General features: G+C 49.2%; 4 protein-coding genes, 1 long non-coding RNA gene and 1 pseudogene across 9 annotated transcripts; 4 read left to right on the forward strand and 2 right to left on the reverse strand.

Annotated features, from left to right (window-relative positions):
- The first annotated feature begins 1,351 nt into the window (after positions 1-1,351).
- LOC117208383 lies at positions 1,352-2,818 on the forward strand. The gene is made up of 2 exons (XR_004487683.1): positions 1,352-1,429; positions 1,515-2,818. It is a non-coding gene; the product is annotated as an uncharacterized LOC117208383 (long non-coding RNA).
- LOC117208347 (vacuolar protein sorting-associated protein 28 homolog) lies at positions 2,707-6,725 on the reverse strand. 2 transcript variants are annotated; one of them, XM_033449498.1, is made up of 5 exons: positions 6,346-6,725; positions 5,249-6,260; positions 4,890-5,152; positions 3,485-3,711; positions 2,707-3,409 (listed from the first exon to the last, which is right to left on the reverse strand). In XM_033449498.1, the coding sequence occupies exons 1-5, from the start codon at positions 6,644-6,646 to the stop codon at positions 2,987-2,989; spliced, it is 2,226 nt and encodes a 741-aa protein (XP_033305389.1). In that variant the 5' UTR covers positions 6,647-6,725; the 3' UTR covers positions 2,707-2,986. The 2 variants fall into 2 exon arrangements, with proteins under 2 accessions (XP_033305389.1, XP_033305378.1); XM_033449487.1 differs by lacking the exons at positions 4,890-5,152; positions 5,249-6,260; positions 6,346-6,725 and adding an exon at positions 4,024-4,157.
- Positions 6,726-10,176: 3,451 nt separating this feature from the next.
- LOC117208221 (organic cation transporter 1-like) lies at positions 10,177-16,536 on the forward strand. Of its 4 annotated transcripts, XM_033449220.1 has the most exons (9): positions 10,177-11,206; positions 11,292-11,651; positions 14,229-14,487; positions 14,562-14,653; positions 14,727-14,930; positions 15,032-15,284; positions 15,459-15,590; positions 15,663-16,020; positions 16,129-16,536. In XM_033449220.1, the coding sequence occupies exons 1-9, from the start codon at positions 11,081-11,083 to the stop codon at positions 16,427-16,429; spliced, it is 2,085 nt and encodes a 694-aa protein (XP_033305111.1). In that variant the 5' UTR covers positions 10,177-11,080; the 3' UTR covers positions 16,430-16,536. The 4 variants fall into 4 exon arrangements, with proteins under 4 accessions (XP_033305111.1, XP_033305096.1, XP_033305104.1 ...); XM_033449205.1 differs by having other exon boundaries at positions 15,663-16,536; XM_033449213.1 differs by having other exon boundaries at positions 15,666-16,536.
- A 60-nt stretch (positions 16,537-16,596) lies between these two features.
- Positions 16,597-18,556, forward strand: LOC117208287 (tubulin beta chain-like). The gene is made up of 2 exons (XM_033449337.1): positions 16,597-17,010; positions 17,200-18,556. Exons 1-2 carry the CDS (start codon positions 16,954-16,956, stop codon positions 18,475-18,477), a joined length of 1,335 nt encoding a protein of 444 aa, XP_033305228.1. The 5' UTR covers positions 16,597-16,953; the 3' UTR covers positions 18,478-18,556.
- A 473-nt stretch (positions 18,557-19,029) lies between these two features.
- Positions 19,030-20,925, forward strand: LOC117208364 (annotated as a pseudogene).
- An 86-nt stretch (positions 20,926-21,011) lies between these two features.
- On the reverse strand, positions 21,012-25,800 carry LOC117208280 (tubulin beta chain-like). Its single transcript, XM_033449325.1, has 3 exons — positions 24,951-25,800; positions 23,427-23,535; positions 21,012-22,802 (listed from the first exon to the last, which is right to left on the reverse strand). Exons 1-3 carry the CDS (start codon positions 25,005-25,007, stop codon positions 21,601-21,603), a joined length of 1,368 nt encoding a protein of 455 aa, XP_033305216.1. The 5' UTR covers positions 25,008-25,800; the 3' UTR covers positions 21,012-21,600.
- Between the last annotated feature and the right edge of the window lie 500 nt (positions 25,801-26,300).

Genomic DNA, 26,300 nt, shown 5'->3' on the forward strand with positions numbered 1-26,300 from the left:
ATGCGACGTAAACTTTGCCGATGAATATGAAGGATAAAAATCGGATATCGATCGAGACGATACCAGACAGGAGGCAGACCGGACGTTTCGAGTCGGAAACCGTGAACAAACGAAAGAAAATTGTCGCGAAGATGGTGAGGGAGGACGAGAGAGCGAGAGGCCTCGAGTTACCTCCCGCTGAGCAAACCAGAAGCCAGGAAAGTGGCGCAACGCCACGGTAGAAGAATCACCGCGGAGTTTCGTCTTTCACCGCAAAATCGAGCCGGGAGGAAGCAAAGCTTGTGTCTCCGTTTGTTTTTAAAAATCGTAGCAGCTTCCGTAGCGAAACGCGTGCCGGTTGCGCTTTCCCCCTCCTATTCCTCTTACTCCTGTTACTATTACCACCACTACTACTATCGCTACTACTACGTTTTTCCTCTGTGTCGAGAACTGAAATACGCGTTAAGTTTGCATCGAGATACTCCTTTATTTGTGCGCTGAATTATCGATAATCGAAACGGTCTGTTACCGCCAATTCGCGCGCCAGGCCTTTACGCTCTATACCGTGAACAATGGATTCTCTCATTGATTCGTTCGACATGTTGTCCACGAAAAAAAGTTGGATGTCGAAACGAGGATGAGAAATAAAAGCAGGCAAACTGGCATGGGACTGCTATCACCCTATACTCGAGCTAACCAAATCAATCGTTCGATTCATACATAATTACTTTCGGGGAGGTAAAGCTTCGAACAACACCCGTGCTCGTTTAACCTTTCCAGACAGCAGGATGATCGATACAGTGCGCTGTATGAGCGGTGCAACGGGGAACTACTACAACGAGACAATTCTCGTTCTTGTCCCTTGATCGATCGATTCAATCTAGTGAATAAATGCGTGAAAGGATTCTTAGGGGAGGGAGTGTCATTTCCGTAGACGATTCCGAACGTTCGACCCAAGGACATCGATGGAAGAATCAAATGCGCCGAAAGCGCGGGGACACGTTCGCGTTCGATTTAATCTCGGATCAGACCAAGGATTAGCAGCGGCCTATCGTGCCCGACCAGCGATTTGTCTGTGCGACAAGAAACGGATTATCGCGTCGCGTTCAACCTATCGGATAAAGTCGAATCCTTCGACGATACACGTACGAGAGAAAGAAAGGAAACGTTCGTTGCGATTTTCACACGGCATCTTCCGTATCGTTTCACTTCGAACGCTAAGATATTTTTTATTCAGATAGATTTCAACCTTTATATTTATACAAACAGCCCGAACAATGAAGAGAATTTTTTGTTTCATTGTTTGTTATTGGTAAAGAAAAAAAATTCTCTCATCGATTTGTAATAGTTATTCGTAATTAGAAAACAAAAAAAAAAAATAATATTTTCTAATCGTCCAAGTTTTTTTGTAAATTTGTTAAACTCCTACTTTCCATTCCTAATTTCCACGGTTGAAAACTCTCGATGATAATCGGTCTTTCCTGCTAATTAATTACTTGCCTCATCTCGGATCATTTACTCCTTGCTCCAAAAAGATTCCAAATCAATGGGTTACTGAAATTGTTTCACAAATATGAACAAACTTACGTCGACTTGCCGCGGATCGCGTTCATTTTGCCAATTATTTTCGTCTAAAAAACGTCCAATAAGATCCAATAGAGTTCGTTTAATAGAGTTTCGTTCAACCGAATAAAAGAACGCACCACAAATTGTTCTCGTTTTTCGAATACGCACTCACGATAAAAAATCTCGAAATTGTCGAAGTGGATCGGACGTGCCGTTGATAAACCACGTAAAATTCGTTTGATTGAATTTCACACGATGTCTTTATTAAATTTCGCAGTCAGAAAAGTGATTTATATCGATGGCTAGGGAAATGAACAACTGTGCGAAGAAGTAAAAGAGGGATAGAGGTTGGAAAGGAAAGAAAACTTCCTACTCATCTCCCTAAATATCCTGCCCTCTTTAAATCTCGTAACCCGTCGAACTAATTACAGCAAATAGAATTGTCTTAACTTCTTATATATAATTGCTAACTAATTTTGTAATTCTATCGACTTCTTCTGTAAATCTTTCCTTCAAACTATCAGCTGCAATACGGTTTGCAATTATTAATCATCATTTGTATATACCAATTTACTATTTTCTTTTTCTGCTTTTTTCGCTTATCTTATGTTACATAGTATTGTTATTTTTTATCCTAAATTCGTCTTCCGGAGTACTCTGTAATATGTAACCATATGTTCTCATATACGAACAGAAGGGTTCTCTTTCTCGCTAATTACAAATAAGTATTATTACTATTTTAAATGTAAGAAAAAAACTTATCGCAAGGCGAACGTAATAGCACGGAAGCAGAAAATGAATGTAAAATGAGGACGAATCAAAGGGGAGTTTGGAACTTGTAAATTTGCACGATAACTGGCAAATGTCGCCAATATCGGGGTGCGTTCGATCGTTGGAAACTTGTTCCTGTTCCGCCTCGTTTACGAGTCTTTATCGTGCGATTGGTGGGAAGAAAATCTGCTCATCTTATCGCATATCGACTACTTATTCTCACTATTCTTTTAACACAGCAACAGAAGAGCAGAGATTCTGCTTGATAAATGCAATGCGTGTTTCAGATACAATAGATTTATTTTCTCAGATCTACACAGGACTTCCGGCGAATTCTCCCTGGAACAGATGTACTTGGAGAAACAGGATATAAATAAAATACATGATATTCAACGTAATAACAAGCACCTACTATTAGTTATATTTTTTCAATTGATAGCATGTATATGTACATTGTTTTATATGTTACAGTCGTCGTTATATTATCGCGGACATATCTTATCGTTAGAAAAAATCGCGTAGAAAATAGGTATATTTGCGCACAGTTTCGAGATGGTCTGAAAGAAAGACGCGAAACGAAACATTCAGAGAAGAACCATCGCGCAGCGATTGAGGATACGAGCATCCTATAGACGTATGTTTCGATACGGTGCGTAATAAGCTACCGATATTACGAAGAATTGTGAAGAATTTTGTTGAAAGCATTGTAAGATGTTTCCAAGTCGAAGATCAATTGCCTGACTTGAGTGTCGGACAACTCGTCAGAAGCGGACATATTGCTAAGAGTTTGCAACCATTCCGCCACTTTTTCTTTGCCATCGAAATCGCTCGGTAATATGCTCAGCCGATTCATTGTGTCCACTAAATCTCTTAAATCTGGATGTAATTGATCCATTGCTTTGATTTCCAATCGCAATTTATCCATTAACGTAATAAATAAAGAAACAATGTCTGCGATGCACTTAGATGTATTTCCTTTGTCATCCTTTATGGTTATCGGTCTGTCTTCCTTGATTCTCTCCAGCGCGGCTGGACAATCTAATCGAAATGCTCTGGCAAACGCGTCTATAGTGGGAAATTGATCGCTTTGTACCTGTACGAATAAGCAACAAGAGGTTACAACTGCGTAACAGTTAACGCTGACAAGTTTTTTACAAAGTTCTGGTACCTGTTTGAAAGCCGCTCTGTATTGCACCAATAATTTGCTACACGCAGCCGTATACTCCTTTGGAGTTACACAATCTCTGATATAAGCTTTCTCCAAATGCTGCAACGTGTTCACAACCGCATACAAGTCAGCTTGATTATCGTGCTTTTCTCTTTCTCGAGCATTCTTGTAAAGCTTCACTTCTTCGTAAAGTTCTGGTCGATCTTGAGCTATTGACATTTTTATTCCTGCGGCAAAGTAACACACGTTATCGTAAACGCCAGATTTTGTTAGGTTAAGTTAGGTTAAATTAGCTGAATTAGTCTACGGTAAATAATCATTCGAAAAGGGTTATGGGAAAATAAGATAAGGTACAACAAAGGTATACAGCGGGTAACAAGTAAACGATTGCATTGCAATGAAATCCATAATTACATATATATATATATATATATATATATATATATATATGAAAGAAACGTTAAGTAAAATGTCAAACAACGGGGGTGATAAGAAACTATAAAGGCGTAGGATGAAATATTGGTGGCGTAAATACTTACGTCTTAGATATTTTTCCTTTATGACCCTCGCGATTGCATAAAGCTAAGAAAACTGTCAAAATTATTGTAAAACTGCACGCGCGAAAAAGAAGTTGATCTAACGATATTACGGAAGGCGTCCTGCGCCAGAAAAATCAGCCATCTATCGGACGATTTTCGTTTTAAAAAAGTCAATTCTACTCTACTCGTATGCATGTATGTGTAATCTGTATGTGTGTAATATGCATTATGCGTCGAGCAAGATACAGGGTAACGTAAATACATAGAAATGCAAAGTAAACAGAGATGTCAGTTTCGTTTAACGAATGATTTACTAGAGCAAATTTACGATAGATAACAGACTGTACAAAAATAGCCTATATTGCGAAGTTAACATATCATTTCTTCTGGATCAACGGACAATTCTTCATAACCCCATTAATAAAGATTAACAAGCCAATTATGAAAAAATAACAATAATAACAGTATTAACAAACGCCACATCGTGTATGATGTACATAGATAAATAACAAGAGTAAATAAAAAATACATTCGAAACAGTAGAACGTTAGGTCGAAGAATTTACCGTTGGATTTTTATCCCTATCAGTAGTGTTCAATCGATAAATAGTTTTTCAATAATGTTTGGTTTGTTAAAACGATTTTTGCAAGTCGAAAACATTCTGTTTTCATCGATACACCGACAATGAAAGTCTTTAATAAACAACGTTCTAGACTGATTCAAGTTTTTTTTATACAGTTGACCGTCTGTCTGGCAGTCAGGTACAACACGTATGTAGGTCACATTCAACGTTGATTCTATGTCGTCTAGAGTTTCCCACGGAGGAAAAATTTGTACTAGGCATTCGAATTTCATTTCAATTCTACCTACTATATCGGGAATTGTCATGATATTTATAAATTTGACGGAGTTACTTCTTTCCCCGTGCGATAACAAATTAAATGGATCCTCGATCACAATTCCCTCCAAAAATTGCCTATTAAAACGCGTTATACATGTTTGCACAGAAACGGTAACGCATGGTATAGAAAGATTTTGTTTCATCCCTTGTTTTAGTCGATGTTTCCATATACGTGCAAACGATATTTGTCTATTAACCATTGACTGCAGTTTCTCCATCAAGCTACCCCTATAATGTAAAATGAAGAAGCAACGAATTTATAATCATAAATAACGCTGTTATATTTATAATCATAAATAACAACAAATATTCATTTAAAACTACCTTTTTGGTTTCCTCCTTTTTTTCCCAGAGTCTAAAATAGTTAATTTCATTGTAGACGAATCTGTATGCGTTCCATATGGTGATGTTTTCGTGTTAATGATAATTTCAGTTTGGCTCGCTGACTTGGTATCTGTAACTTGCGTCGAAGTTTGAGAAATATTCTGAGAAGAGCATCGTACATTGGAAAGCTGGTCCGGACACAATTCCGCTTCCGAATAGAACGTGTCATCCGAATCTGTATCGGATGTTTGCGAATGTAACGACGCAACTTTACAAAATGAACCTACATGTCGTGTATCCGTGTCTTCTATATAATCACAAATGCTAGAATCTTTGTCAGAATCGTTGCTTATATATGCACCATCTTTTCTGCCATCATAGTCTTCGGAACTAGATTCAGTTTCAATATTCACGATATCTTCCCCATCCTTTGGACTATCCTCGATATTTAATTTTGTTTTAATCGTCGATGAATCCGATGCTACAGAGTCTTCCGAAATGTTTGAATCTTTACACAAGGGTATATTTAAGTTATCGTCTTCAAAACAATTTTCTAACTCTATCATCGATGCACATATCTTTCGGCTGCATAACATTTTCCACTTGCTTTCTTCCTTCAAACTACCTTTATCGACCGAACTATAAGCATCAGTGGTATTTACGTTAGAGCTTATACAGTTATCCGTTACTTTATCCTGTTCCTTCTTTGGCTTCCTTTGCTTGTGCTTACAACAATAAGAACGGCTACCCAAAACAGGAGATACAACTTCCTTTGGTTTATTATATACTTTGGTACAAATTACAGGAGATCTTGCGTTACTTTCTACTTGTATATTTTCAATATGATGTAGGACTTTGCGTCGCGACTTTTTTCTTCTGTTTCTTTTGTGAGATTTTCCTGCAAGTATCGGAGAAGCATCGAGAGGAACTGTGTCGAACAGAGGTTCAAATAAATTTCTTCTGACATTTTCTTTTCTGTTGGTATTGTCCAGCTTCATACGCTTTCTACTACCTTCGACAGAAAAGAAGGAAGATTTTTTTATTAATCAAGCTTTTCACAATTTTTTCATAACCCCGTTTATTTACCAACTGCTTACCTAAAATCGGCGAAGTTCTCGTAGAGACGGTTCTCGAGGAGACAGATGTACCCAAAACGGGTGACCAGTACGATGTTTCTTTCGTAGGCAAAATATAATCGATGCAAGTTTCATCCTGTATGGAAACAAATTCGCCTTTCCTCGTACATGGTATATCTGTTAGGTTTTGATCAATTAACAACACACCATCCCGAAATTGGTTAATCACGTCTGAGGTTAGACTCGTTTGGCCAAAGCTCAGTCTTCTTACGTGATTTGGTTTTTTCGCCTTGTAGCTAAAAATTTCACCGTCCTTATCCATTTTCGTATTACCGTTTACCACATTTTGGTAGAATCAAAAATACAGAAATGTAAACGCCCCGCTTTGACTTTCAACCTAACATGCTCGTCATATTTTAAAGGAACACGCAACATGTCTGTGTTTCTATCCTCCATGTTGCATTACCATGGAAACGCGTCTCGATGTGAATCGTATAGGGCGCGGGACATCTTGTGCCCCATTGAATTTACTTAAACGAAAATGTTTTCGCACAGATGTTTCATAGCACATGCATAATACATGCTTTTTAAATTTCTCTACAGAAAGAAAAGAAAACGTGCGATCGAGTACGATCTAAACATATAAAAAATGCATAAAACGTATCTTTAAGGTGTTGCACGTTACTCTATTTTGCTTACTTTACGCCGAAATCGAACGACATCGATCGAGATTGTTGAGATTAGAATCGATCGAAGAGATAGACGTTTTGAGCTTCGATTCACGTAGAAGAGAAGGGAAAAGCGAAGCGGTCTCGAAGCGATCGGCGTGATTGGTACTTGGATGTACCTCGATGAATACGAAGGAAGAAGATGGGGTTGCGTAAAGGGTTGTATGCGTGAATGGTGTAAGTACATAGAAAGAAGTAGAGGAGTAAGAGGAGGAGGAAAGAATTAGCGCGAGTGTACGCGTAAATTCGAGTGAGCGATAGAGGTCCGGTTGTGGTACACGCCGTACAATTACCGGGCGGCGAGTGTCGAGGAACCCTCTTTTATATTAATAGTCGAGATAGTAGTCGAGCGTGTAGTGCGATAGGAGAGTGGCGATCGAGGCGAAGAGGAGGGTAAGGGAGAGTCCCGGAGGATCGTGGAGGGAAGCGCATAGGACGGTTTACGCGAGAGAGACCGAGAGAGGATCAAGAAGCGTGGAACAAGGGGGACGAAGACGGAGTGAGAGTACGAGAGAGGGTCCAAGGGGGACGTTCGAAACGATAGATAGGAGGATGGGATACCGTGGACGGACCCCTTGTATCCACGATTGCTTCAGTTTCAGTTCGCGATGGAGGCTACTTGCTCCTTCTAGTGGTAGCCACCGCCGTCGTCGGTCTATCCTGTGTCGAGGGAGAACGAACAAACTACAAAGGGTGGGGAGGAGAGGAAAGGAAAGAAAGAGGGAGGGTGAGAGAGGGAGCGAGAGGAAGCGAAAGTGTTAAAGGGGGGAAAAGAAAAGGAAGATACGCGGGAAACAGCGTGGTCGCGAAAGAAGTTTGGATAAGGAGAAGCGTGTGGATGCACTAGGCGGGGGTTAAAGGTGACCAAAGAGACGCGCGAACGTGGAAATCCAAGAATGAACGACGATATACGAAGCATCGCGTATTCGAAACAGGATCTCGTTTGGAAAAAAGCAACTGAATCGAATCGATACTCGTCGAACGCGGTCGTAAGAATCGAAGATAGTGAATCGATATATCGTGGTTGAACGGACACGGGTGTCCCGTGAACGATGAATCGTGTGTAGTGATCAAATCGTCCAGTAAGTTTCTTTATTTGAATTGTATAGAAATTGGCACGCGGGTGCTCGGAAGTTGGTTCCGCGATGTAAATAACGACGTTACGCAGGTATTTCTCGTTGATTCGTCGGATCAGTGACATCGAACAAATTTTGAAAGGATCTTCTCCGAAAGATCGTCTGCTTCGATCGGTAAGATTTTCGATAGGAGAATTTTTCGCGCTAGAGCGTATGAAAAACGAGACGAAAATCGCGAAAGAAGATGAGAAAAAGCTTGAAACGAAACGAGACGCGACGCGACGCGTAGCGAAACTAGGGGGCTAGGCGGGGCGAGTTACTCGCAGGGAAACGGATGAATATCGGTCGAGAGCGATTTAAAAATTTGTATCGCGCGGAGGCGAACGGTTGAAAGAGAAATCGGAAGCGGCAGCCATACGATAGATAGAGCGATCGCCGCGCGGCTTTACTCGCAAAAGCACGAGCGCGTTCGAGATGAAAAAGAGCACGCGATGTCTCGGTAATCGGATGGAAAAATTTTGACGTGAGCTGCCAACGCTGTCATAAATCGAGTTGTTTAACTATCCGGTAGCAAAAGCAAAAACCGTGCAGCCATATAACATTACGTCGGTGCGTTATCTTGGCGTTCTCGCGAGATTATCGTGGTCGATCGTCGCAAAAACAAACTGTTTGCGGCGAAGAACAAGCTGCCGATCGTCGTCGTCGATCTATAGAAAATTCTCTCGAACGACTACGAGAATGGAACAACGGAGGAATAGGAAACGCGGAGCGACAAAGGGGGCAAGGAAAAGCGGGCTGATGCGGTTGAAACGCGGAAAATAAGAGGCGCGCGAGACGGGAAACGAGCGGCTTCGCGTTATCGCGTTGCGTAACCAAACGATTAGACGAAAATCGTAAGAGACAAAAATTTGATTTTTGTCCGAGATTAAAACGTATATCGGATCGACGTCGATCCTACAGAGGCTGGATGAGATTCGAGTTAGAATTAAAAAGCTTTTAGGTGAAAGACGAAGGACGAAAGACGAAAAGCGTGGAATGCGAACGGCAAAAGGGGAAAGGGGAGGGAAACAAGAACGATAAGGTTGGCCGCGCGTTGGCCCGAATAAGAGGAAGCGAGCACGAGCGGGTACGAGACGGCGTGCGAAGCGGGATGACGTTGTTTGCGTTTGTGACGTCACTCGCAATTGCAGAGAGCGACGAGAGGCTCGAGGATGCGGCCGCGTGCGTCACGTGGAGATGAATCCGGGTGCAAAATGGATCGCGCACATTCGAGATACGCGAACAGGTAGCATCGAGGAGATAGGCTTAGGGATGGTCCGGTTTCGAAGACAGACTGCAATCGGAAACGGATGACTCGTCGTCGTGGCGGATGTCGTGACGATTTCAATTGACGATGGACGACGTTGTCGCGGTCGTCACCGAGGACACGAACTCTCACGTTCGGTCGTGTCGCGTTTCCTTTAGACGATAAGAACGAAGACGCGTTGCACAAAGTCGAAACGAGATTAAACGAGAGGAAACGACGAGACGAGAGTAAGGACGTCAGCGTGGCCGACCGATCCGCGTCTCTCGTTTCTGCAAGCTTTCCGGCCGGCCAGCCAACCGACCGAACGAACCGTGGTCTCGTGGACGGACAAATTGTCGAGACGTTCTCGTCTCGGTTAGTTTCCGCCGTTTGCTCGCGGTTTACGATACGTTTAGTCGAATCACGACGCTTCGTTAGTCGTAACGGCGCGCACACGTTCGTTCACCGACGAGAAAACGAGGTTCGCATTCCGTTCTCGTTGCGACATCGACGCCGAGCGCGCTGGTAACCCCAAACGTTCGTCCACGAGATCGTTGAGAATAGAAAAGCCGTAAAATCGCGTCGTCCACCCTACCTTTGCCCTCTTTCTCTATCTTTCGCGATTTTCCTGTCTCTCGGCTGGGCCGAATACGCGGAAACTATCTCGCGAGTCACGAAGCTACGATTTGAGTGGATATCGCGTGGCAGGTAGAAGATCCAACGGGCGGAGGAGACGGGATACGAGGAGACAAGCGGAGGAAGAGGAAGAGGAACGCGGAGCCAAAGGAAACGTAGGAAGGAGTCGGAGCGCGCGATCCGAAGAATCGGCGCGCATGGTGGTGCACGGAAAAATTGCGCTTAGCTGTAGGGTCGGCGAAGATCGGCGTTGAGTAAAGACGACGGTGAAGCGGTGTATCGGAGCGGCGGCGGTAGCGGCGGCGGCGGCGGCGGCGGCGCTGCGGCGGAGAGGCGGAGGGACGCCGTCGAAGACGATGCTCGGGAGGATTGGAAGAGAGGAGGTGTTCTCCGGCAATGGCTGATCGCGGCCGGCGCTATGCTCGCGGCATATAAGAACGCGCGAAGACGTGCGTTCGCCGCGCTTTACGCGATTCCGAATTCGAAGCAGCAGAAGCGTTCCGTGGTGGAAGCGTCGCGTTACCTTCGTAGCGGGACATAGAATCGTGGAACGTAGATCGTGGTCGGCCTCGTCCAGTCGGAGATATCGCGACACGTTCGAGCCGATTATTTATCGCGCGTTCTCCTAGATCGCGTAGATTGAGCGCGCGATTGCGATGCGCGACTCGACGCGTCGTCGGTCGATCGCGGTCGAATGATCGTCGGAGAAGCGGCGCTATCGGTGAGGAAACAAGAGGAATCCGGTGGTTCGATAGCAGGGACTTTCGGTGGGCGAAAACGTTTCGGAGAAGCGCGATTCCGAGGAGAGGAAAACACGGTGGTGGTGCGTGCCGATGGTCGTCCGCTGCTGCATGCCCTCGAAGACGCGTGGCGGCGGTCATGCCGCGTGATTCGAACCGATATCATCGTCGTCGTCGTCGCCGTCGTCGTCGTCGTCGCGTAACCGTCGATTCGCCGAGGATCGTCGACGTGAGGAGAGTGTCGTCGTGGTTGTTCGTAAAACGCGGTGGTGAAGCGACAGCAGCGGAAACATGAGCTCGATCGACTTCGACGAGGTGTTGGTGCACGTGGGCGAGAAGGGCAAATATCAGAATATCATGTACTATCTTCTATGCATATCGGCCACTCTTCCCGCGGCTTTTCTCGCGTTTTCGCAAGTGAGTCGAGGCGTCGATCGAAGCGCCAGCTTCTGCCGTTCGCTCAGCTTTCGCATCTTTAAAAACCGTGTTTCGTCCGACACAGGTGTTCGTGAGCGCGTCTCCGGAGCATTGGTGCAGAATTCCCGAGTTGGAGAATCTGACGGATCTGATGACGTTGGAGGAGAGAAAGGCGCTCTCGCTACCGTACGTAGAGAAGTCCGAGGGCAAAGTGAAGAAGTACTCCAAGTGCAAAATGTACGACGTAAACTACACGGCGATAGTGGAATCGTGGTTGGAGCGCGCGGTCCTCGAGAACGCGACGAAGGAAGAGGGCGAGGAGCCGGTGAGGTCGAGGACTGGGTTGCCACCGCCACCGGTCGGTAACCCTGACTGGCCCGTGACCAAGTGTCGACACGGATGGATCTACGATACTCGAGACTACGACAGCACTCTTGTCACCGAGGTAAACTCGACTTTTGCTCTTTTTCGCTGTTCGCCGATCGCGAAACTCGACGCGACTCCGACGTCGTTTACATAATTCTCCTACGCGTTAATCGACATCTCGAGGAATTTCGCGCGGCTCGTGGCACGAGCCGAGTGTCGAGTTTCGCGTTTCGCGGGGCAATTCGCCTTGGCCTTTGTGTCGTAGTTCTCCCGCGACGGATCTCAACGCGGCTCGAGTTAAGCTCGGCCGGTCCCGTTCGTGGAACCGCGTGCGCGCGTGCTCGGTTCCTCGTCATCGGCCGGTTGCCGCCGCGGCCCCGATCGGTCCCCGTTAACCTCCTCTTTCCGCTCGGTAATTTCCTTTTCCGTGAAAGCTCGAGGGCCGGAATCGACCGTTCGATTTCCGCGTACTCTTTGATTGGTGGGAATCGCGAACGGCTACCGGTGTGTGTGTGTGTGTGTGTGCGCTCGTGATCGAGGTGCGCGTGGTAGCCGGAAACACGAATACACGCGTTCGATGGAAGTTGCGCGTCGCGTTTCTCAAAGCGACGAGGAGAGAGGCCAGAGAGGTCGCGCGCGGCCTCGTCACGCGGTGGTCTCGTTCGCGAGCGGTCCATTAACGCGTTATTAAATTGTCGCAATTAGACAACGCTGGTGAACCGTGCTGGTCGCGGCGCGTAACGAGATCGTAATACACACACGGGGTCGAGGATCTAGGTGCTAGGTTCTCGGCTCTCTCTCTCTCTCTCTCTCTCTTTCTCTTTCTCTCTCTTTCTCGTCGAAACGACGCTCCGTCGATGACGCGCGTTTATCGCAGCCGCGACGAGCGTCGAAGACGATGCACGCGGCCAGGTGAGTCGGGCACCGAGAAGGAGCGGCCCGAGTAACCGACCGATAGCTTGCGGACTCTCCGGTGACATCGCCAATTGCCGACCAATTTACCTACCCCCGCATCCGGTCATGCGATCTGTCGCATCAAATGCCTCGTACGAACTGCCGACACCGCTCCTGTCGAGGGTATCGGAGGGGCGACGAGAGGGAGTGACAGATAGAGCGAGAGAGCGTCGGCGTCCGCGTTTTTCGTCTCGTGACGTAAACAACGATCGAAACGATCGAATTCGGTTGCCCCGTGAACCTCCGCGCGTCACTTCCGGTCCGGACTGGGTCGCCTCGATATCGCTGCTGCGAACAACGGCAGCCCGCGTCTCGCGACTTAGATCGCGTCAGTTCGGTAGCCTTCGATGCGCCGACGTGACCGTTTTCGAAGCCTGGAAATCGACGGAAAAGAAATCGGCCTGCACGCGTCGCCTCTTTCCCTCTTTTTCCCATCCCCGATCTCTTCCCGTTTCCCATCCCCTTCCCCCCTTCCTTTCCTTGCTCTGGTTCGTGGCCTACTCGAGCCCCTCGTTCCCCGCGTGCCGCCCGTTCCATGCGTGTCGCTCCGACACGAGTATATGAACGCGGAGGGTGTGCGTGCCGTGCGTATTTACACGGTCCGGATTTACGCAGACGTATGACGCACAGAGAGCGATCGAGGCAAATCCTATCCTTCCGTTCCGCCTGTCCAACTTTCCGACGCGATGACCCTTTCTATCGGGTGAACGGTGCCCCGTGCAAGATCGAAGCGCGCAGACGTACGCCGAAAATTCAGCATCGCCGTGTGCCCGCGTGACGAACCGAGAACTCGACGGAACTGGCGGTGGAGCCGCGGCTTCCCGAGCCGAGAGACTCGAAAGACGAACTTTCGTCGCGATTAGATCGCGCGAGCGAACGCAGGAGAATGGAAAACGAGCGACGCGAGTCGCTCGCGTATCGTTTTCGAAGTGTGTCAGGGTGATAAAACGCGCGCTCGCTCGTCGTTAACGTCCTACGGGTGCCGTGTACTGCCCTTGACAATAACTCGATGCCGTCGTATCGTGAGCGCTCCCGCATTTCCATGCAATTTACCTTTTGCGTTTCACGCAGACATCAAAAGTCCGTGAGTGGCAATTTGCGTAAATCAGAGTTCGTGTTAAACCTATTAACGACCACCGGCGCGATTTATTTGCCGAGGCTCATCGACGCTCGATGTCGATGATTTCGTTTGCTCGCACGTGTTTACATCGTCGTGTCGTTCCTTTGTCGCACGCGGATCGCCGCCGATTCTCTTTGTACGCCGCGGCGCCGTTATTGGCCAACCGCGGCGACAGAAACGCGAATTCGGCCGCGGCCATCGAAACGCAAGTACCCGCGTCTCGCCGCGTTACGCGCTAGGAATACCGTATCGTTGAGCGATTGAGACGCTTGACGCAATCGCATCGCGTTCGAGTACGTGAACGCAATCTGTTTCGCTTTGTCTCCCTCCCCCTTCCTCGCCCCTTCTCTATTTATCAAGCGATCTGTGTGAAACGAGCGACGCGCGCTCGATCGATCGCGAGTCTGCGAAGATCGGCGAAAATTCGTCATACGCGCTCGCCATCGTATCGCCGACTTTTAGCCCGTGTGTTCGGGGTTCCCGTGACCCCCGGCGGATGATAACGGGCGATCCGAGGAAACTCGCGAAGACCAGATTTTCGCCATGGGCGTAGCGTTTCAATCGCTGACTGCATCCACATAGCTAGACTTGGTATGCGACAACAGCTGGTGGCCTTCCACATCTACGACCTTCTTCTACGTCGGCAGTCTGTTTGGGAACGTGGTGTTCGGCTGGATCGCGGACAAATGGGGTAGAAGGACGGCGCTCTTCGCTATACTTTTCCTCGAGGTGATATTCTCGATCGCCACCAGTTTCAGCCCCAACTACGTCATCTACACGGCGTTGAGGACCGTGAACGGTCTCTCTTTCCCAGCCATTTATCAGATACCCTTTATACTAGGTACGTTGTGTCGTGGCTTCTAGCTTCGCGGCGTTCTCCAACCGTTCCGCTCTCCGCGACATTTTTGCTTTCAGCTCTGGAGTTGATGGGCCCGAGGTACAGAACGTTCGCCGGAATGGTCATTAGCATGTTCTTCGCGTCGGCGATGTCTCTTCTAGCCGTGCTGGTAACGCGTATCGTTCCGTTCTTCGTCTGTCTCGCGACTCTGCCGTATACGTTAGCCTGTTTCCATTTTGCAGGGCTACTTGCTCAGGCATTGGTTCACCCTGTCGCTGGCTACCTCGGTTCCGTTCGTTCTTCTCTTCAGCTACTACTGGATCATTCCGGAGTCGCCGCGATGGCTTCTCAGCAAGAACAGGATAGACGAGGCGGAGGTGATCGTGCAACGAATGGCGAAGATCAACGGTAGAACGGTGCCGAACAACTTTCTTCGAAAAATGGAGGTAACGAAGGACGCGGCGATCGGCTTTTCCAAGTTCCGTGCACGAGTATGCGAGTCGCGCGAGACGTAGGCAGAAAAGAAAGAAGAAGTGGACGATTTCAGGTGGAGATTCTGCGGAGGCAAGGGGTGTCCTGCAACGGGACGAATTCAGGGGAGAACCCGGAACCGAACCCGGAGACCGAGGATCGATCGCCGCCACCGGCGGCTACGCCGATGGATTTGATCAGGAACCCGAACATCAGGAAAAAGTTCTTCATCCTGGCGTTCGACTGGGTGGCGAACGCGGTCGTCTACAATGGACTGTCGTATAACGCGACGAATCTCGGCGTCTCCGATTATCTAGCCTTCTTTATCGGTAAAACGCGATATTTTCTTGCCGCGAGCGGCCTTGGCCCGAGCGTCTAAGCGTCTCTCGTAAACATACTTTCGCATGCGCGTCGCGACACGCCAATACTCGCGGATACGAGACGGAGTACGCGCGCACGTGGAACTCTACCTTTTCGATGGTTATCGGCGAGCGTTGTTGCAGGTGGACTCGTGGAGATACCGTCGTACGTGATAACGTGGTACGCTATGGACCGGCTGGGCAGGCGATGGGTATTGTGCCTGACGATGCTTCTAGGCGGACTCGCTTGCGTCTCCTGCATGTTCGTTCCCGAAGGTATGCGAGACACTGTCTCCCGAGTTTGTCCACTTTACCGATCTATTTACACGTGTGGCGCGTGTGTCGCAGCAGACGCCGTTTGGGTCACTGTATCTCTGGCAATGATCGGCAAGTTCGGTATCGCCGCGTCGTTCGCGGTCTTCTACGTGTTCGTCGGCGAGCTGTTGCCGACGGTGTTGAGATCGCAAGCGATGGGCATCGCCTCGTTCATCGCCGGCATCGGGCTGCTCGCTTTCCCGTACATCGTTCATCTGGCGGTCTACTCGAGAGTTCTGCCGCTGATCATAATGGGCACGCTCAGCGTGGCCGGAGCTCTCACGTCCATCTTTCTGCCGGAAACCCTCAATATTCACCTGCCGCAAACGATCGAGGAGGGCGAGTTGTTCGGAGCCGACTTCAAGCTCTGGTCCTGCCCCACGTTACCAAAGTCAGTATCGTCGTCGTTGTCGTCCTCGTCGTCGTCGTCGCCGTCGTCTTTGTCTTTGTCCTCGCGATCGCTGTTTCCGCGTGAGAACGACGATGATGCGTTTTTCAGGAAGGAGGGCGCAGACTCGAACGCCAAGTCGGAGTCCGTGCCACTGAGATTCCTGGTGAACGGTCGACCGGGAAATCGTTCGTTGCCGTCCGCTTCGTTGCAAGAGGAGCCAGCGGCATCGGCAGCAGCGGCGGAAGTAGCGACGACGCCTGCCACGACCCATCTGGAAGCCGAGAATTCGCCGTCCGTCGAACGCGCGAGCCCAACCGAACAGGATACAGGAAAAGAGCTCGCGCTGCCCGTTGACAAACGCGTCGACGATCCACTGATCATCGTCGTGGAACAAAGACGAACGCAGTGAATCGAACAGCGTGGCGGAACAAGCCACGCGCTTCTAGTAGATACGATCAGTCGCGTATCTACCAGATAGATGGATAGATAGATATGCGCGCGCCTATCTGTCGGTATTTCAGATACTATTTATTCGTTTTCCGTTGCGTTCGCCGTTTTCCTGTGAATTCCATTGGTCGTTACGAGATCCACTCCGACGATCGTTGCGACGTGCCACTGAGAAATGAGAATTAATGGCGAATAGGATCGCGATTAGACGCGATTCCGCGTCGCCAAGGAGAAACGAACGTTCGTCTGTTTCTGTTTGCGCGAAATGCGCTGGACGTGCTAGCGACAAGGGCATCGTCGAGTCGAGGAGGAGTCACGGATCTGTGCCTCGTCTTTGGACGTTCTACCGATCACGGACCACCACCACCGCCACCGCCACCGCCACCGACATCACCTCCGTGGATGTTCCAGCAATTTCGATCTGGCCGTTGTTGAAATTTCGGCCACGTTCTTCCTTTCTTCCTCCGTGTTCCTCGCGATACAGAGATGAGGGAAATCGTGCATATTCAAGCTGGACAATGTGGCAACCAAATCGGTGCCAAGGTTAGTGTCATAACCGCCGCCAAACTTGCGAATAGTTAAACGAATCTCAGCTTTTTTCTTCGACCGGAAAGACGTACGTACGGTATATCAGGATCCAGCTCCCTGTTATGAAAATACCTACCGACTAACCTTTCGCGTTCGCGTTCGACATTCAGCTTTTGCGCTCGATAACGCTTTTGCGAATATTAGTTCTGGGAGGTGATATCTGACGAGCATGGCATCGATCCGAGCGGCATCTATCACGGAGACTCGGACCTGCAGTTGGAAAGGATCAACGTGTACTACAACGAAGCGTCCGGTGGAAAGTACGTACCGCGCGCGATTCTTGTCGATTTGGAACCTGGTACGATGGACTCGGTGCGGTCGGGCCCGTTCGGACACATCTTTCGACCGGACAATTTCGTGTTCGGTCAGTCCGGAGCGGGCAACAATTGGGCGAAAGGACATTACACGGAGGGCGCGGAACTGGTGGACTCGGTGCTCGACGTGGTGAGAAAGGAAGCGGAGAGTTGCGACTGCTTGCAAGGTTTCCAACTGACACATTCGCTGGGCGGTGGTACCGGTTCCGGTATGGGCACTCTTTTGATCTCCAAGATCCGCGAAGAATATCCCGACAGGATAATGACCACGTTCTCGGTGGTACCATCGCCGAAGGTATCCGACACCGTGGTCGAGCCTTATAACGCCACCCTTTCGGTCCATCAACTGGTCGAGAACACCGACCAAGCTTACTGCATCGACAACGAAGCGCTCTACGACATTTGCTTCCGCACGCTCAAGTTATCCACCCCGACATACGGGGACTTGAACCATCTGGTGTCGGCGACGATGTCGGGAGTGACTACTTGTCTCAGATTCCCCGGACAACTGAACGCCGATCTGCGGAAGTTGGCGGTCAACATGGTTCCGTTCCCGCGTCTGCATTTTTTCATGCCTGGCTTCGCGCCGCTCACCTCCAGAGGAAGCCAGCAGTACAGAGCGTTGACGGTCCCGGAACTCACTCAACAGATGTTCGACGCGAAGAACATGATGGCGGCCTGCGACCCCAGACACGGACGATATCTAACGGTGGCTGCGGTGTTCCGTGGTAGAATGTCGATGAAGGAGGTCGACGAGCAAATGCTCAACATTCAAAACAAGAACAGCTTTTACTTCGTCGAATGGATCCCGAACAACGTGAAAACGGCCGTTTGCGACATTCCGCCTCGCGGCTTGAAGATGTCCGCCACCTTCATCGGCAACTCCACTGCTATCCAGGAGCTGTTCAAGAGAATCTCCGAACAATTCACCGCCATGTTCAGGAGAAAAGCTTTCCTTCATTGGTACACCGGCGAGGGTATGGACGAGATGGAATTCACCGAAGCCGAGTCGAACATGAACGATCTGGTCTCGGAATATCAGCAATACCAAGAAGCCACCGTGGAGGACGACGGAGAGTTCGACGAGGAGGAAGAGACGGAGAAATGAGGAACGAAAAACGAGACGACAACTTTCTATCGCTTTCGCAAGCCAGCCACTTCGAAGCCACTGCGCAAATTCCTCGTCGATCCATCCGTTCGTTCGATCAAACGCCACCACCGCGAAATACGCAGTTTCGCGAGCGAAACCTTTCTTACCTTTGTACCGTATTTTTCGATCAGCTGATTTTTCATTTGTACATTAACCTTTTTACGTTTGTTATTTTCGATGAATTTTTACCTATGTATATGTACACACACACATGCCACCAGAAATGCTCGCATGATACCCTTATAATATTATATAAATACGTACACGTACACCTACACATACAGCATATACACGAATACACGCGTATACATATTTTGTAAGTAATTTAGAAAACGTTGTATTATCTTTGTTGAACGTTTAATAGATATTCTTTATGGCATCACAATTTCAATGGAATTTGGTTGCGAGTGGGCGCGCACGCCTGCGCATGCGCGCTGCAATTATATCGCCATATAGATCGATGTATCGATCTTTGGCGATGTTGCGCGCGAAACAGACGCGACGCTGTCGAGCGAGCGCTCGAATCTCTCGATAATCGAAACGATGCGCACGATGGGTCGGTCGAGTGAACTTGACTCTGTAGATCCGTGACGTTTTAAACTATTCCCTTCTTTCCTTTCCTTTTCCGGACCAAATCGAACGAACATTCTTCGATGACAAATCGTTGGTAGACTTAAACCGAAGGTAGAGAAAATGCGGGAAATCGTACACGTGCAGATCGGCCAATGTGGCAACAACGTCGGAGCGAAGGTAAGCCCGCGCGCATTTACTAACCGTATTTTCGTGTATACGATATCATCCCACGCAACCGGTAGACGATTGTCTCGTAGTTTTGGGAGGTAATCTCGGACGAGCACGGTCTGAACATGGACGGAATGTTTCAAGGGGATTCCGAGCTCCAACTGCAGCGGATGAACGTATATTTCGTGGAAGGTCCAGGTATCGTCTCGGAGGAGTCGAAAGAACGAACGAAGAAGACGCCGAACGGATAAAACTTTTTTTAGGTGGTAGATTCGTTCCGAGAGCTGTTCTGGTCGATCTCGATCCAGGAAGCTTGGACTCGGTGATGTCCGGACCATGCGGAAAACTGTTCAAGCCGGACAACTTTGCGACGGGTCAGGCTGGCGCGGCGAATAATTGGGCGAAGGGTTACTACACCGAAGGCGCCGAATTAGCCGACATTGCGTTAGATCTGATTCGCACGGAAGCCGAGGCTTGCGACTTGATGCAAGGTTCGTAGTCGTCGTCGTCGTCGTCGTCGTCGTCGTCGTTGTCGTTGTCGTCATCGCCGCCGCGTATACGTAATATCGTGCATATCTAGTTTTGGCTCGCTGGTTTGATATTCAGGTATTCAAATAGTCCATTCGCTGGGCGGCGGAACTGGCGGTGGAATGACCGCGTTGCTAATGACCAGGCTAAAGGAGGAATATCCGGAGAGAATACTCAAGACTTACAGCGTGATACCGTCGCCGGTGATGTCGGACGTGGTGGTAGAACCGTACAACGCGATCCTCACTCTCGGCAAATTGATCGAATACACCGATCAAACGTTCTGCATCGACAATCGAGCGTTGCATCACATTTGCATGCGCGTCTTAAAGATCATCACGCCAACGTTCAGCGACGCGAATCACTTGGTATCCAGTTACATGTCAGGAATCACGGCTTGCTTCAGATTTCCCGGCCAATTAAATACCGACCTGAGAAAATTACTGGTCAACCTAGTGCCCTTCCCGAGGCTCCACTTTTTCGTTCCCGCATACGCGCCCCTCCTCTCCCGAAGCGCCGCCCCGTACACGGTGCTCTCGGTACCGGAATTGACGCAGCAGTTGTTTAACGCGAACAGCATGTTCGTGTGCTGCGACCCGAGACAGGCCAAATTCCTCACGGTGGCTGCCATCTTCAGAGGCAGAATGTCGACCAAGGTCGGAAAACGCAGCTGCTTTAGTTTAATAGCGCGCGCATGCGGTCGAGAGAAGCGCGCTCTTTCGTTTATAAAACCCAATCGCTTTGGTATGCTTGCAGCTCGTCGACGAGCAAATGTCGAATATACGAAACAGAAACAGTCCGTATTTCATCGAGTGGATACCGAACAACGTTCAAACCGCGATGTGCGACATCGCTCCGCGAGGACTCGCCATGAACGCCAGCATGGTATCGAACACGACGGCGATACAGGAACCGTTCAAAAGGTTGGTGGACGCGTTCGACGGTATGATGAAGAAACGGGCGTATTTGCATTGGTACACGGCCGAAGGAATGGACGAGACCGAATTTTCCGACTGCCGATCGACGATGTACGATCTCGTCTCGGAGTATCAACGGCAACAAGAAGCGACGATGGAAACCAGCTTCGTCGAGGATCTGGTGGCGGAGTACGAGGATTGACCGAGAGACGGGTCTAGTCGACTTGGATCGCTCGAGCGTGCGATCGATGACATGGGAAATGGTACGGGAACGATACGGGGAACGATACGAGGGGGAAAGAAAAATAATTGAAAAAAACGTATATTTTTGCAAGGAACAAACTTGCGCTACACATTGCAAAACGCGTGCCACTATTAATACGCATACGAGATATCGTTGCCGTGGATGCAACGGAACAGAGTAGATTTTTGGTTCGGGTACTTTGGTGTTTGGTAAAGTCGCTATCCTTCGAGAACGATGGATCCTCCAGGTTCGCGTGCCAGAGATGCCCCATGATTTCTCCGTGCAAATTTTCCGCTATTTTTTCACTTTTCGGTAGTCGCGATGCGAGATACGGCAACCGGTGTGAAGCTCTGCCGAGCCACTCGATTCGCCGGTCGCCGCGGCGAACGCTTACCGCGATCATAAAATGTATTTTTTACGTACAAAAGTATAAAAAGACAGAGATATCGCAGAGAGCTACCACCGAATCGAGACAAAAGTCGCGACAGAGGGCGAGAATGGAACAGAGCGGACGACGAGGCGACGGGAGAGGGAGAGGAGAGAAGCGAAAAGAAGAGAAAGACAACGATAAGGACAAGGACGAGGATAAAGAGAGAAACGTCTCGTTCGGTGGAAAAGTAGTTCCTTCGGAGGAAACGATCGGCGGTCGATTTACTCTTGATCGCAAGTCTCAAAGTCGTCGGCGCACTCCTCGGCTTCGAAATCTTCCTCGGCGGTGGCTTCTTGGTACTGTTGATACTCCGAGACCAAATCGTTCATGTTCGACTCAGCCTCGGTGAACTCCATCTCGTCCATGCCTTCGCCGGTGTACCAGTGCAGGAAGGCTTTTCTACGGAACATCGCTGTGAATTGCTCGGAGATTCGCTTGAACAGCTCCTGAATGGCGGTGGTGTTCCCGATGAAGGTCGAGGACATTTTCAGACCCTTGGGCGGAATGTCGCAAACGGCGGTCTTCACGTTGTTCGGGATCCATTCGACGAAGTAAGAGCTATTTTTGTTCTGCACGCTGAGCATTTGCTCGTCCACCTCCTTCATCGACATTCTGCCGCGAAACACGGCGGCCACCGTCAAGTATCGGCCGTGTCTGGGATCGCAGGCGGCCATCATGTTCTTCGCGTCGAACATCTGCTGCGTGAGCTCCGGCACCGACAGGGCGGAATACTGTTGCATGGATCTAGAGGTTAACGGAGCAAAGCCAGGCATGAAAAAGTGCAGACGTGGAAACGGAACCATGTTGACCGCGAGCTTTCGCAAATCGGCGTTCAGCTGTCCGGGAAACCTGAGGCAAGTCGTCACGCCCGACATGGTCAACGAGACCAGATGATTCAAATCGCCGTAGCTAGGATTCGAGACCTTCAAGGTGCGGAAGCAGATGTCGTAGAGCGCCTCGTTATCGATACAGTAGGTCTCGTCGGTATTCTCGACCAGTTGATGAACCGACAGGGTAGCGTTGTACGGCTCCACCACCGTGTCCGACACTTTCGGCGACGGCATCACCGAGTACGTGTTCATGATTCGATCCGGGTATTCCTCGCGAATCTTGGAGATGAGCAGCGTCCCCATACCGGATCCGGTGCCGCCACCGAGAGAGTGAGTCAGCTGAAAGCCCTGCAGGCAGTCGCAATTCTCGCACTCTTTCCTGACCACGTCCAACACCGAGTCGACCAATTCAGCACCCTCGGTGTAGTGTCCCTTTGCCCAGTTGTTGCCCGCTCCGGACTGACCGAACACGAAATTGTCCGGCCGGAACAGCTTCCCGTACGCTCCTGATCGAACGGCGTCCATTGTTCCTGGCTCCAGGTCCAGGAGAATGGCCCTCGGCACGTACTTTCCTCCATTTGTCGAGGTCGCCACTGCAACAATACGTGATAACACGGTGGATAAAAGAACGCTTCCGTTTCGGTTTCGGTCTCGATCCATAAATGGAAGAATGAGCCGGACACGCGCTCCTGCCTTCCGAAACCAATGCGCCGCGTGTATCGTCCTTCATACTAAACAGCTTCGAAACGTCGATTGTCATTCCACCGAAAGCAACGTCGCGGCTAACTCGTACTTTAAATGGTCGACGGAAACGCGCAGTGCGCCGTTTTCGAATCGTACGCTACTTAATTATACGCTATTTTCCACGGTTGGATCGAGCATGGGTTCGTCCGATCTTTCACGTCCAGGATGTCGAAAGCCAAGGGTGGCGAACGGACAAAGCGGCTATTTTCGTCGCAGAACGCGCGTTCGCCTTTGTCGTTCGTTTTTTCCTACGTTCCACCATGTCGCAGCAACCGCGTTTCTATTTTAGAGCGCGCGAAATTCGCGAACCCCGATCGAGCGCTTTCTTCTGCTCGACCGCGGCCTTCCGAGAACGAGTTTCGCGCTTCGTGTTTCAAAGGGTTCGTCGCCTCTCTCTCTCTCTCTCTCTCTGTCTCTCTCTCTCTCAACGAGCAAGAGAAAAAAAAGGAAAGATAAGAGAAAATTTGTCTTACCAGAAGCTTCGTTATAGTAGACGGAAATTCGCTCCAATTGCAAATCGCTGTCTCCGTGATAGATGCCCGATTGGTCGATGCCATGTTCCTCGGAGATTACTTCCCAGAACTATAACGTAAGTAACGACGCGTGTAAGAGAAATTTGTCGGCAAATGTCGGAAATTCTAACGCTAGTCGCTCGTTTGTCTCGTCACCATCCTTTACCCTCTATTCGTCTCTGTTTCTCTTCTCTTTTACGGTACACTGAACGTAACAACAGAGCGAAAGCTACTTCGCGCAGGATAGATAACGAGAGAAGCGCACGGCTCGTCTAAAAACGAATATACAGGAAATTAATGGCGACTCTGCTGCCAACTCGGAGTAAACTCATCGAGCATAGCTTCCCTTGCTCTACGTTCTCCATTTGTCTCGCCCTCGCTATTTTCTCTCGCTTCTATTAATAGCATCTATACATCGTGATTCTCTGGACGGCGCGGCGGCAGCGACAACGATAAAGATAGGTACGATCCGTTTCGTTCGCGTTTTCGTTTCGCGCGACTCAACTGCGCTATGTTAAAGTCGCGCAACGCTTAATTATCGGTACGGTATGCCGGCAATTAGGATCGCGCTTGTTACGCTCCGCCTTTCTTTCCGATCGCCCGAACCAGTCTTTTTTGTTCTAGATGCGATTTACAGTTGACCGATCAGCCGGTCGTTTTCCACATGGCGGAGTTTCGTGGTCGTCCCGAACATCGAGGGCGGAACATGATTTTAACTCGTTCGTAAAGAGACAAAGAAAATGAAAAGGGCGCATCATCTATGGGTTCCGCTGCTTCGTACATTTACGTATCGCGGATACTTTTCCAAAGGAGAATTCCACCTATTCCCTTGAATTTCTCAATTAGGCGACGACAGAGGACGAACGATCTCCGGGAGACGGTCGAAACGCTTGCGCCCGGTTCTCGAGCGTCAGCCAAGCGAATGGCCCTTTGTCGCGAACAGATTGGAGTAGGAGACACTTCAAATTCCATCTCATTGCTCACCGTCGTCGTGTCGCGTTGTTGCCACCGCCGACGCCTTATCTTTAATTCGATTAAGAGCTCGGCCCGAGTGTACGGAGAATAAGAAGAGAGAGAGAGAGGAAGGCGGATAAAGAGAAAAGAGGAGGTGGAGGAGGAGGAGCAGGAGGGAACATGTTCGTTTAGTATCGACTCGTAAAAAGAAAAGTTGCGAGAAGGACGGAAGAATTGGTCGATTGCAGAGAAATTCCGAAGGAAACAAAGGAACGAGTATATCGTAGATCGGTGTACGTACATCCGGCGAACTAGCGAACTAGTGATACAGGGTGATCTTCTCGTTAAGATTCTTAAAAAGAGAAGCCGCAGATCGGCCATTCTCCCGACGTCGAAGGTATCGCTCGTATCGTATACGCGTGATTCGCTTGCAATCTTATTTTCAGTTCTAACATATGCGCACGGGCCAACGACCACTTATCCTTCTGGAGTCTCCAGCGAGAGAATCACCTTGTAGTAAAGTGGACCTACCTTTGCACCGATCTGGTTTCCGCATTGTCCAGCCTGCAGATGCACGATTTCCCTCATTTCGAAACTGGCCTTTCTCCGCGTTCCCTTTGCGAACCGAGAAGATAGGTGCGCCGGCTAAGCGTACGGCTCCGCTGATTGATATCCTTGGAATATCGAGAAGGGTCGAAGCGAGAGAGAATAGACTCACAGCGAAGAAACGTCGTCGGTATGTGGCGTGCGTTGCAAGAGAACGTGTGCAGCGAACCGAGTACGGACGAGTGTCGCGCAGGAGTGCACCAGTGGAGTGGAGCCTGCGGAACGAAACTGACGAGGAAACGTGCTCGTGTCGGTGTCCTGAGGTCGACTCTCCACTCGGTTACGCGATGCGCCTCTAGCCTGGCAGCACGGACCACACGGAGGGGGAGAAGATTCTCCAACCGGCGTGGTACGTCGCATGAGTCGACCAGCCGACGCGACGTGCCGACCGACAGCCTCCACAGGACGATAACTCGTCGGCTCGATCGCGTTCGACTCCCGGCTACTAACCCTCCGATCCCCCAAACATTTTCTCTTCTCTTTCTCTTCCAACGTTTCGTTCGTCTTTCCACGTTTTCGAGCCACGCGATCCGATCGACCTCCGATCGATGCTTTCGCGAGCCTAGACGGGGCTTCGTGCAACGATGGTTCGTTTGCACGCTCGAAAAAAAGTACCGTCCACTGGGGAGCCGAGAACAGCAGGATATCCGGTTCGATGGACTCAAAGCGCATCCAGCGGAAATGTAACTCGATCGCGAGAATGTCTTTCGCCACTGTGCGCTATATTTTGCGGAAATTGTTCGATAACCTTCGTTCGAATTTACGTGGGCTCATCGCCCGAATTTCATGCGTTCTTTCGATATCGTTTAAACAAAAAGAGGAAGTGAAAAAAAAACGAGAAAAAGAAGGAAAGCAACCGGCAAGAGCTAAATGAGACTGGGAGTGCATTCGTCTCGTGAGTCACTCTTAAAACGTGGTGCGCCACTCGTCATTCTTCGTTGTTATTCCCGTTGAAAGGGACACGATAGTCGCGTTGCTTCGTCTCCAGCTGCGCTTACTATCGTTGCACGATCCCCTGCCGCTGTAAAATCCCTTTTTCTATTATTGTAACTCGCTCCCTGTGTTCTTCACCCCCGACTCGTGCCATCGACCTTGTTCCTCTTTATGTTCCACTGTACGTCCGTTCCTCGCCAATTTTAGTTATTTTCCAGTATCGTTTGAAGCGTGCCGATTTTTAATAGCACAAATCGATATGTATCGATTCGAGAGGCAGTAAAGGTTATCCCTATCTTCTTCTGTTCCGCCATCCTGTCCCTGTCCTACGCACGCGTAACG

Source organism: Bombus bifarius, unplaced genomic scaffold, assembly GCF_011952205.1.
Source record: "Bombus bifarius isolate JDL3187 unplaced genomic scaffold, Bbif_JDL3187 scf7180000007966, whole genome shotgun sequence".
Lineage (NCBI taxonomy): Eukaryota > Metazoa > Arthropoda > Insecta > Hymenoptera > Apidae > Bombus > Bombus bifarius.